At 35.8% G+C, this 11,521-nt stretch overlaps 2 protein-coding genes across 2 annotated transcripts; both read right to left on the reverse strand.

Moving 5' to 3' along the window:
• Window positions 1-1,337: 1,337 nt before the first annotated feature.
• LOC143632637 (uncharacterized) lies at window positions 1,338-3,459 on the reverse strand. The gene is made up of 3 exons (XM_077101104.1): window positions 2,984-3,459; window positions 2,101-2,404; window positions 1,338-1,925 (listed from the first exon to the last, which is right to left on the reverse strand). The coding sequence occupies exons 1-3, from the start codon at window positions 3,457-3,459 to the stop codon at window positions 1,719-1,721; spliced, it is 987 nt and encodes a 328-aa protein (XP_076957219.1). The 3' UTR covers window positions 1,338-1,718.
• A 5,988-nt stretch (window positions 3,460-9,447) lies between these two features.
• Window positions 9,448-11,170, reverse strand: LOC143632638 (UDP-glycosyltransferase 87A1-like). Its single transcript, XM_077101105.1, has 2 exons — window positions 10,678-11,170; window positions 9,448-10,328 (listed from the first exon to the last, which is right to left on the reverse strand). Exons 1-2 carry the CDS (start codon window positions 11,168-11,170, stop codon window positions 9,448-9,450), a joined length of 1,374 nt encoding a protein of 457 aa, XP_076957220.1.
• Between the last annotated feature and the right edge of the window lie 351 nt (window positions 11,171-11,521).

Here is an 11,521-nt window from a genome sequence, read left to right on the forward strand (position 1 = left end):
AACAATGGATATATCAGAAACTGTAACATAAATGAATATGTGGGAGAGCGTCAATTCTACAGGCACAGAGACACCCAAACTGACCTTATTGGTTCTTTCAACTATCAAATACTAACAGCTGAGCAATGGTGGTCAGAGTCGGATGATGGAAAATGGCGGTCATGATTTCGTATGATGTCATTATGGGTTTGTTAATCATATTAAACAAGTTCACTGTTCGCAAAACATCTAGACTTGTTAAAAATGACATGTTTTATCATTGTGACACCTTTACTACAAGTTTGTTTTGTCTGTTGTGTCATTTTAGTTTTTCATTTTGTTATAAAGGGCTGACACACCTCATCTACGCTTTTGTGATGGTGTTATTGTTGTTCCAGATGTACAATGTGTTCTTTCCATGCTTGATAAAATTGGGTTGTAAGGTTTGCTAGTATTGTACTATTGTGGATTGTGGACTTCAGGTTATTCGCAAAGGTAAGACAATATTGGATTATGTTGCTTAACCCTGTTCATCTTTCTATAAAGCTTGTGCTTTTACGTCATAATAATATTTTCCATGTTTCCACCATAGCACTATTTCGATTGTCTGTATCAGTTGAGCTTAGTGGCAGTCAGCCACAGTTCATAGATCTACCAACATGTAACTTGTCAAAGAGATTGGGTGAAGATGGTCAGTATTTGAGCAAGGTCGAAACAGGTGAGGTCAAGTTGGTCCATACGCGCTTTTGCCGCCTTCTGAATTTCTTAGAAATATAGGCATTAATTATAATTTCAACCAAAAGTGACCTATCGATAAGTAACAATTTCAACCATTTATTTAAAACCGGAACAACTCGCGTTATGTTAAATAATCAGTGGATAAAGTCATAAAACAATTAGACTAGAACCAAAATTATAAGCTTGAAAGGAAATGTGAATAAGCTTGTCCAAAATTGTAGTTTTAAAGCATTAAACTTTTTAAATAATTTAACTCAAAAGATGAAATAGCACACTTAAAAATGATATAATTTACCCTTTGCAATCGTCTTTAACAAATAACTACGTATAACTATCCGAATAGGGTTTTGGTTTCATACACTTTTAAAAATCATACACCCTTGTCACCTTGTGGGTGTAGAATAAATAAAGACAAATTCTCGCTTTTTCCTCTTGTTGAAGGCGAATGAAAACCATAACCCTGCCTGAACAAGTTTTCAGTTTTCAGTTACGTGAATCTGCATTTGTAGTTCACAAAAGTCGAAACCACACATTTCACACCTCAGCTGGTATGCCAAAAAGCCGAAACAAACTGAATTCTAAAAACTTATTTCAACAACTATAACAAGTCTTTCCAATAACATTAGCAAGGCGTCAAAAACACCAGTGGAACCCAACAAATTACATACTAAAATAAACCCTACAAAAGTTACCAATAAATCTTTGACATAACTCCATAAAAATCTGGATAAATAATTTTGAGCCCACAAACAACACATGCATCTAATCTCAAAACATATCCCATAAACAATTACCTACACGAAACCAAAACCGCACCTTATCTATCCTTTGCATCAATCGTCACCAAGTGTTCGGTTTGAAGCTCAGAAAAAAATATGACAGCTGGAAATATGTGGGACCCTGAGACTTGAAGAACTCGATCTGTGTTTTCTCCTATCATGAGCGGTATTTCTCAAATACAACAATATAAAAATGTAAATGTTGATTATCGGGTCATCATGTTAACTTCTATCATTATCATGGTTTAGTTCTTGAAAAAAAGATTTTCCAGCTTCATATGTTGACCAACAAATGGCGGCTGCTGGTGCATGAAACATCATTCTCGGCATCCATCCCCTAAATAGCCCTCTGTAACCGTCTTTTTTTACTATTGTTTTTAAAACATCCTTAATAGAACCATTTGCGTATCTATCACATCCACACACGCCCTGTAATTCAATAAATTGTAGTAAATATATAAGCAATTATATAGATTTTTTGTAACACCCAAACCTAAATATAGGCCAACGATTGAGATTAAAAAGCATAAATATTGAGTTCCAAACTTCCAAAAGCCAAATAAAGCAATTGACAGCACACTTATAACAGTTTTCATAATAATACCTGACACTGTAACTGAGTCTTGACAACATCAAGTGGAGTAGTAACAGCAGCAGCCAATGCCCCTGCAGCTGCACCGGCAGTAGCATGAACGACCAACAGCTCATCATTCGCACTTTCCATCGAAATGCCCATCAATCCTCTCTTCGCTGCCTCATACGTTGCAAAATGCACCGCCGTAAAAGGCGCGTTCATCAAAATCGTAGTCCTATACGAAGCATAAAAAGCCCTAAATCCCTCTTCTCTTAACACTGTCCGTACACAATCAAACACACCTTTATATGGACTCCCGCTCCCCAATTGCAACCTATTTCAAAAAAATATATACATAAAAAAAATTAACCGTGTTGACGATGAACATACTGATCACAATTCACATATAGGCCTGTAATCAAACCGAACAAACATGAACAAGGACATGTTCGTGTTCTTTCATTTATCTTTAACCGAACACAAACATATAATCAAACAAATTTTTTTTATTCATGTTCGTTCATTAAGAAAATGGGCGTGTTCATGTTCGTTTAAAACTAAACGACGTTCGCAAACATAAACAAACTTAAACAAGCATAACTAAACAAACATAGGCGAACACAAATTTACATAATTGACCAATCATAAACTAGCACAAACTATAGTGTATGATCACAATGATTTTTACTTTTTCAAAAATAAATAACAAAGCGTGCATGTGTATTAAATTTAAATGAACCTTTTTTATATTTAAATATAACTACTTATGTATTCACCAAAGTTCAATCAAACATAAGCAGACAATTTTTTCACTAACGAACTTCCCGCCGAACAATTCACAAACAACCCATAAACATTCAATTCATTTAAAACCCTAATCCCAATTAATAATAAAAATAATAATAATAACAACCTTTGTTTAACCATATCCATGGGAGTAAACACGGCGTCACTAGCCACCGTGGCCACCACTCCCGCCGCCGCATGGGCCGTCGGGTTATTAGGGTTTCCTCTCGTAAACGCCTCCTTACACATCTCATACACCGAAAAATAAACGGCATGGGCCGGGCCAGCACCAAGGCCTATGGCACCAATACCGCGGTAAAATCCGGCGGGCCCGTCGGACTTAAGAATCGACTGCAAAGCTTGGCGGAGGCCCGCGGACTTAATGGGGCAGGAGCCGAGAACCTGCATACGGGTCTTGATGGTGTCGATTGGGAACATGGCCATATGTTCGACCATGCCGGCGATTGAACCGGCGATCATGAACTCCCAGAAGTGAAGGCCGTCGTGGGCCGGTGAGACGACGAGTTCTGGGTGGTAGTCTGGTGGCTGTGGGATTGGGATTAGGTCTGATTTCTTGAATTTGGCTGCTTCAGTTGTTGCCATTGAAATGGATTTGGAAGAATGAATGGAATTAGGGTTTTGACATTGTTGTTCAGGACAGAGTTTGATGAGTAGATATTAGTGGGTTATGTATCGGTCCTTGTAATATTCGTAGGTTTAGGATTGGTCCTTTGGTCTTTTAAATCTTCTTTTTTCCTTTTTTTTATAGGCTGGACTCCTGCAAGAAGTGGGAGCCCGAACGAGATCAAACATGGATGTTCATTTTGTGTCCAATGGATATAAATAATTGCAGTCTTAGAGCATTCTCATCCAACCCTTTATTTTATGTGAAGGGTGTTTTTATAATTTAAAGAGTAATTCAGGGTGTTGTGAGTGAAGAGTTGTTATATTTTAGAAAAAGTAGTGATTTTTTTGTATATTTAAAAAGCTACTGTTCTTACTCTATAATTTTTTAATATATTTTCAAGGTGGTTGTGAGTGAATGAAAGAGAAAAAGTAATGATAAAAGGTATAAAAAATATTATTTAATTGAAATGGAGAGAGAAAATATAGTGAGTTTTAGTGTAATTTTTGGTTTAGAGATACGAGGTGGGATGTGAATGCTCTTATATCTTGTGTTCACGAGTTTAATTTACGAAAGGAAAAATCAAAAAAGGTGTTTCCAAGTTTCTTTAAAGGAAAGAAAATAAAAGAAATAAATAACAAAATAAGAACAAAAACTTTATTTCCAAATCGGAAAGAAAAAGGAGAAGTAGCGGAAAAGAACAAAGCATAAAGTGAAAAAAAAATTCTTTTCTTTTCTTTCATTAATTGTAAAATTGTGTGACTGTTTGGTCAAATCTAGGGCTGTAAACGAATACGAAAAAGGCCTTGTTCATGACCGTTCGTTAGAAATTAATGTGTTCACGAACACTTTCCGAACGAGATTTTGTGTTTGTGTTCGTTCATTAAGGAAATTAATGTGTTCACGAACGGTTCACGAACACAAATAAAATCAGCAGAGCCTAGATATTGAGAACGATGTATTCATCAATGTAAATAATGAAAGCTTGTAAACGAATCGAATGAACACGAACAAGGGCATGTTCGTGTTCGTTCATTTAATTTTAAAAGACAACGGACACTTAATCGAACAAATATTTATGTTAATGTTCGTTTATTTAAAAAGGGATATTTGTGTTCATTTGTTTAAAATCTAAACGAGCATACATGAACAAATGTAAATGAACACAAACAAACATAAACGAACTTAAATGAAAACACTTAAATGAACACAAATTAACAAATATAAAACCTTTAAGCAGACGACCTATCTAGATAATATTTAATTATTTTCTATTAATACATAAACGAACATAAATAAACAGACATGAACGAACTTAAATAAACGAACATAAACGAACGTTCATGAACATAAATGAACGAACGGAACATGTGTTCATGTTCGTCGTTTAATTAAACGAACACAATTTTTTTGTTCATGTTCGTTCGTTTATTAAATAAACGAACATAAACGAACTTACTGCCGAACGGTTCATAAAAGTTCACCGAACGTTCGGTTCGTTTACAGGCCTAGTCTAATCTAAATGTTTTGGGTTTTGGGTAGTCGTGTGTCGTTGAGTTTTTGTTGCGTTTACAATTTTAGAAGATGATAGACATTTATTCGTAAAAACTTGAATCAAATGAGAGCTAGTGTCGAGGTGCCAACAAAAGTGGCGCTGCAAGGGAGATATGGTTTTCCATGTGGTCCTGTTTGTCTAACTTAGCCTAGTAAGGGATGTGAGATGAGTACCCATTAATTATGGTCTCTCTCTCTCTCTTATGGTGAGCGGCATTATGGGAAATTTGGACGGATGGACACTTTGGTTGTTCCCAAATAATCCAAATTAGTTTTGATGTTTTCAAGGAAGGTTTCTGGTTTTCCGTATGAAACTCAATAGTTTTGAGCTATCAAATGTAACGCATAATTTGCCTTGAAAATATGATTTAAGTGTCACGACTTGATTCAACTAGTATAGCCAAACAGTCACACCCTGCCTTCAGGCCTAGGCGTGTGACTCACAGTTGGTACCACTTTTGTCAATTTATCAAAATTTGCAGCGGAAAATGTTAATTTAAAATATTTACTTTTATAATATAGGAAATTAAATACCCTTGATTGTTTTACAAAATTTACTTGCTTAAAAACAAGTTTAATATATATATATGCCTTATTACAAAATTAGCTGAGCCACAAGCTGTATTCTATACCTAGTGATCTTCTATCTCCACTGGCATATCCATCTCTATACCTTACTCTTGATTACCTGAAAACAATTTGAAAATACGTCAGCTATCTGCTGGTGAATACGCTGACTTGATAAAACATTTTCACAATTCGTAATGACACAACACCAATAGTGTTAAACGACTCAGTGGGTCTCAATCTCATCTCACCGGAACTAAACATACGCACAAACCACATAATCAGACTTCACTCGCCCTAGGACGGTCACTTGCCTCATGGTCAGTATGTCTGTAGTGTGCCTACTACAGTACATATATGTAAGGATCCAAACACATGTGTATTTTAGTCTAAGTGTTTAGTACCACCTTGTATCAAAACGTTTTAGAGGATTTAAACCAACCCTCATGCAAATACTTTCATAACTCTTTTACATATGGATAACAGTCCATAGTTTATAAGAGTAAATACCTTTTCAAAAAGACAGTACATAGACGTATTCACGTCATAAAACATTTCACACTATAAAAAGGTTTGGACGTATTCACCTTATAATCAATTTATCTCGGACCTATAGTACGAGAATAACATTTTATAAATAACTAGATCTACAATCTAGCTATAGACCTTAAGTCTATTTACATAACCTTTACCTTAATATTCATTTCATTTTATAAAATATTTATATACTACGTTTCTTCATCATGAAGAAACGCATATATATCACATTTCTTCATTCATAAGAAATATCTTTATAATAAAGAATAATATTTTATTCATAACCTTATCTTATGAAAGCTACATTTCACTTATTATCTGATCAAGGTATAGACTATACCCTCGACTAGGGTCTAAGCCATATAAACCATATATAATAAAATAATCGGGCAGAACCCCTACATGGTATGGCTTGTCTATACAATATACGGAATACTTAAACTTCCCGTGGGCAGCACTCCTACCTGCACGTACTTCTAGACAATTAACGCGTCGGAATTGTCGGGGCTATGGCACAGTTTTCGAGGTAAAGTGTGTGTGATGTGAGTGTGATGTGATGGGAACTTCATCTCATGGCCGGCTATTTATAGGCAAACTTTGTGCATCTTCGCGTATCGCGAAGGATTCTTCGCGATGCTCGAAGGACAAATGTAGCCACAATTATTATTATATTTTTTCGTGTATTACGAAGTTGCTCAATAGCTTTGCTGAGTCAACCACTCGACCTGTCACGTGTCAGCACCGGATGAGGTTACCTCATGCATCTTCACGTATCGCGAAGGTGCTAAATTTTCAGTTTCAGTCCCTAGTCTTTGGTAGATTGTCATATCTTGATCATAGTTCAAAAATACTAAAGCGACCCTTATGCGGCTCGCGGCGATGCGAGCGTGCAAAGTGCCAAGTGCGCCATCAAAACGCCACATTACGCCCATCGCCCGAGTCCGTGTCCGTTTCCGAGTCCGAGTCCGTGCGCGTGCGTGTCGGGTGCTTCGCACCCTCCGCTAGGACTAGTAAGAGTGGTTAGCCACACAAGAACATTACCATGGAAAACTCTTTCCTTATAAAGTGCTTCCATTTCTTTCCTACTTTCCATATGAGATGGAGTTTCCATACTTATTTCCTTAACATAAACATGCCTTTATTTCTTTACTTTACTTTTCCCGTTACTTATCTCATAAATATCTTTAGTCCTTTTACTTCATAAACTTGTCAAATTTGAACCAAAATTTTGTGGATGTTACATAAAGTAGCAATCCAATGGACATTAAATTAGTGGGAATATAACCCAATCCATCAGAATAAACCTCTAAATTTGATACAAGATTTATACGTGACCAATTATAGAATGCAATTAGGGATGACAATGGGCTGGGTTTAGGCCAAGTATTGGTAATCCTAGTATCATCTTTTAAAACGGTGTCCCCGGCCCATTACCATCGGGTATTTGTCAGCTAACTAACCGTCGGTTATTACATAGTATGTAATACATACTCAATGCAAATGAATACCAAAACTAAGGCAATGCTCGATATCAAAGTCGGCCCATTGATGTTCCCTCATGTGCCAATATCTAATCACGGGCTCAAACATAAATCTCCTATCTTATACATGGCCTAATAATAAACACATAAATTTTTCTACAAAACCACTTAGTAGGCTTGTAAATGAATGGACAGCGAACTATTTGTTTATCTTTGGCAAGAAATTCATTTACATAGTAAACGAACAAATATGAATTATTTTATTTATTTATTATTTACACGAAAACAAGAGCGCATGTCTCGTTTGCTCATTTTTTGTTCGTGAACGTTGCTTTATATATTCACTTAAAATTTTCGTTCGTTTACGTTCATTAGTTTACGTGTGTTTAAATTTGTTCATTCACGTAAATTTTTTAGACCATCACATTTATATCTACTTTGATTAATTTTTTAGGCCACACACATTGATATTCACGTTTAATTTTAACCGGGACTCGCTCTATTATGTTTGTTCATTTATGTTCAGTTTTATTCTATCGTTTGTGTTCGTCTATGTTCGCAAAGTGTTTGTTTATGCTAATAACAAACAAACATAAACAAGCGCACTCATTTTGTTTCCTTCTTCCTTACATTAGGTTTGTTTTCTTCTCTCTTCCTATGAATTTGATTGAATCTGACCCTTATTGTCACAATCTTAGTGTATTCAAATTGGGTTAAAATAAATTAGTCATTTAAAATCGGATTCTTCAGTTTTGTTTATCTTTCAGTTATATGCAAATGATGCGATTTAGTTGTTGTTGCAGACATTTTGGAAATTATATATTGGTTGCTGCAAAAGCTAATTAATCACTTGAAAGTTAGCAGGTATTATTCTTAACTAATTGATGTATTTAGTATTAGATATCAGTAGCTTTAATATAAAGGGAAATTCCCATAATGCCTATTCTCTTAAAAGATATCAAGGTTCCCATTTGACTAAAGTTTTTCCAAAATGTCCATCTCATTTACCGTCGACTACTACCTTATTTGTTGTTAGACAACGGTATTCTTATCCAATCGGTAGAAGCCACATGTCTTTTAAATAAGTTTACAAGTGAGGCCTAACTTTATATATGTAAGGCTGACTTTATAAATGTGAGGCTGACTTTAAGTGGAAAATTTCTAATTTGAATATTAAATTAATATGATTAATATCACTCTCATTTTTGTTTTTCTTTTCTAATTTTTTAATATTTAAAGTTTGACAAATTTTTGAACATACCATTGCAATATGATTACTTTTATCAACATGAGACATAAGTTTAACTAAAATCCGAGTTGAGTCAAATATATATCGAAACCCAAATAATTCAAGTTTACGATAAACGAAAGAACAATGGTTATTTGAATTTCTAATAATGTAATTTACATTTGCGTTTTTCAACATGAAGCAATCATATTTAGACAACCCAAATAATTCAAGTTTAAGATAAACGAAAGAACAAGAACACGTCCCGTTCAATCAGTTCATTTAAAAACCGATGGACCAAACCAGAAGTTGCACTCATCTTTGCAAGTCCAAACTAGGTTGGGCTTAACTTAGATAACTTCCGGTCAATCTAATATTCAGCCTACACCAAGCATTCGGATTCGGCTTAAACCCATAAATTTCATCATAAATAACCTGCCTAACATCCTTTGACTTCCGTTGACTCTGACTAATATTAACCAAAAAGTCAACGCTTACTTTATTACCCAGTTTCCAAATTTCATCCATTTTTTTTGTTTTCTATCATCAAAGCCTAAAATAACTAAAACCTAAACTACATTACACTAATACATATTTTATCAATTACTGACTCTACTCTTTGAAATGTCGCTAATGAACGAATCGATATCTATCTTAGAAGACCCTCTTTCTGCGACCGCTTGTTGGCAAGTCTTCCTGACTTCTTTTGCACGTTTCCTCATCTCTTTTCCTTCTTTGCTTTCTAGATCCATGAAACTCCTCACGAGTTTTGAAATTTCTACTCGAGTGACAAAAATACCCTCTCTGGCCGACACCCTCCTTCCCATTTTCCAATCTTCCACTATCATCTTACTATTCGGAACTTGATCAAAAAATATAGGAAAAGTGAGCATTGGCACCCCAGAAAAAGCACCTTCCTTCGTCGAGTTCCAGCCACAATGTGACCAAAATGCCCCTATGGAATCATGACACAACACTCTTAATTGGTCACACCAAGGTATCACAAGCCCTTTCTCATCATTTTCACAATTATGTTTAACCTTTTCCCCACGCGCAATCCACATGTATCGGACACCACTATCGAGTATACCAGCAATGATTTCATCCAGCTGGGCATCTGTGACAGAAAGAAAACTCCCTTGTGAAATATATAAAACCGAAGCCATGGGTTGACGATCTAACCATTTAAAGTATTCAAGGGTATTTTGGTCCTTTTTCATGTCGTTTAAACTAAAGTAAGGAATTGTGGGTCCAATGGTGTAAACAGGTACGGAAAGCTCAGATTTTAAAGCGTCAATGACTTGGGGTTCAAGCTCGTAAATTGATACGAAAAGAAGAAATTGAGCTTTGGTTGCCATTGAAATGGCTTGTAAAGCCGCCTGCCTAACTTCTTTCCCCTTGCCATTGAAGAATGTCACAAGATCAACAACCCGAATTGGAGGAACTCCGGGTATGTAATCCACTATATCCTCCACATTTCCTATAGATTTCAAATTAATTTTCAGTAAAATCGAGTGAAAATCAAGAGTAAATGTAAATATGTGATCATTAACTAATTATGTAAGTGAGATTCCCCTCACAACAAAAATGAAAGTTCACATTGTCAACATTGATTATTATCAGCCAATAGTTATGATTTGTAAATTGTAATATTAGAATCCAATTCGCATACTAATAAATAAGTCATTACTTAAAAAAAATGGCACCCAAATTATTTTGACCCAATTTATTTTCTGTCTAAATATTTTAAGCTTAAATGAAAAAAGCGAAAATGCAAAAACCAAACCCAAACTAAAACCAGAAAAAACGAACGGTTTCCACAAACTCACCTGAGAAGTTATCTCCGGCATGGCAGTTTTCAACAAGGAGCCGATAATAATAACACATCGAGAACACGGTCGCCGACATCGTAAACAAGCTCGCCACGGGAACATTCATCCGACCACCCATATTCACAACCCACAAAAGATAAGTATCATATACAATCACACTCACGGGTACCTCCATCCTCCTAATCACTTCCTCCACGGATTGTTCCATTTTAGTTAACGTAGCATGAAAGAACCCGGAGAAATCAGCCGCCCGGTTCAACTCGGATGGAATAACATTGGGGATGGTATCGAACCGGATGCAGTTTGGTTTGGGTTCGGTTTCGATGAAGCCGAGCCATTCCTCGGTTATTATGAAGGTGATGAGGAGGTTTGAAGGGTGGTGCTGAGCCATGAGCTTGCAGAGGTTCATCATGGGATTGACGTGGCCTCTGCCCGGATATGGTATTGCCACCACATGGTGGATGGTGGATGAGTTTGATGGTTTAGACATTGAAGAATTGGTTGCAGTTCAAGAGAGTGAGATGGAATTTGGATAATATAGGACATGTGCCGCCACCACATATTGCAAATCATATGCAATCATGCTGTTTGTTGTTTTGTTGATGTCATAAACATAAATACTGTATTAAGAAGGAATTTACGAAATTCAATTTAGCGAGAAAATTATATTGTTGTTGGTGTTATTATTATTATTATTATTATACAATCTAGGTACCGATTTTCTCATAATATTGGTACCAATACCAAAAATGTTTGATTCGGTAGCAGTATCGGTACCGATACCAAAACAATGTTCGAGAAATACTGGAACCAAATTCTACCGGTACGTGTACGGAGCATC

This window comes from Bidens hawaiensis, unplaced genomic scaffold, assembly GCF_021521415.1.
Source record: "Bidens hawaiensis isolate Kalapana, Puna unplaced genomic scaffold, B.hawaiensis_p1.1 tig00006520_1, whole genome shotgun sequence".
Classification (NCBI taxonomy): Eukaryota; Viridiplantae; Streptophyta; class Magnoliopsida; order Asterales; family Asteraceae; genus Bidens; species Bidens hawaiensis.

Coding starts and splice junctions, on each gene's coding strand:
- LOC143632637 (XM_077101104.1), bottom strand. CDS start 3,459: ATGGCAACAACTGAAGCAGCCAAATTCAAGAAATCAGACCTAATCCCA. Junction 2,405..2,983: donor ATGGATATGGTTAAACAAAG/GTTGTTATTATT, acceptor TTTTTGAAATAG/GTTGCAATTGGGGAGCGGGA. Junction 1,926..2,100: donor AGACTCAGTTACAGTGTCAG/GTATTATTATGA, acceptor ATTGAATTACAG/GGCGTGTGTGGATGTGATAG.
- LOC143632638 (XM_077101105.1), bottom strand. CDS start 11,170: ATGTCTAAACCATCAAACTCATCCACCATCCACCATGTGGTGGCAATA. Junction 10,329..10,677: donor TGCCGGAGATAACTTCTCAG/GTGAGTTTGTGG, acceptor TGAAATCTATAG/GAAATGTGGAGGATATAGTG.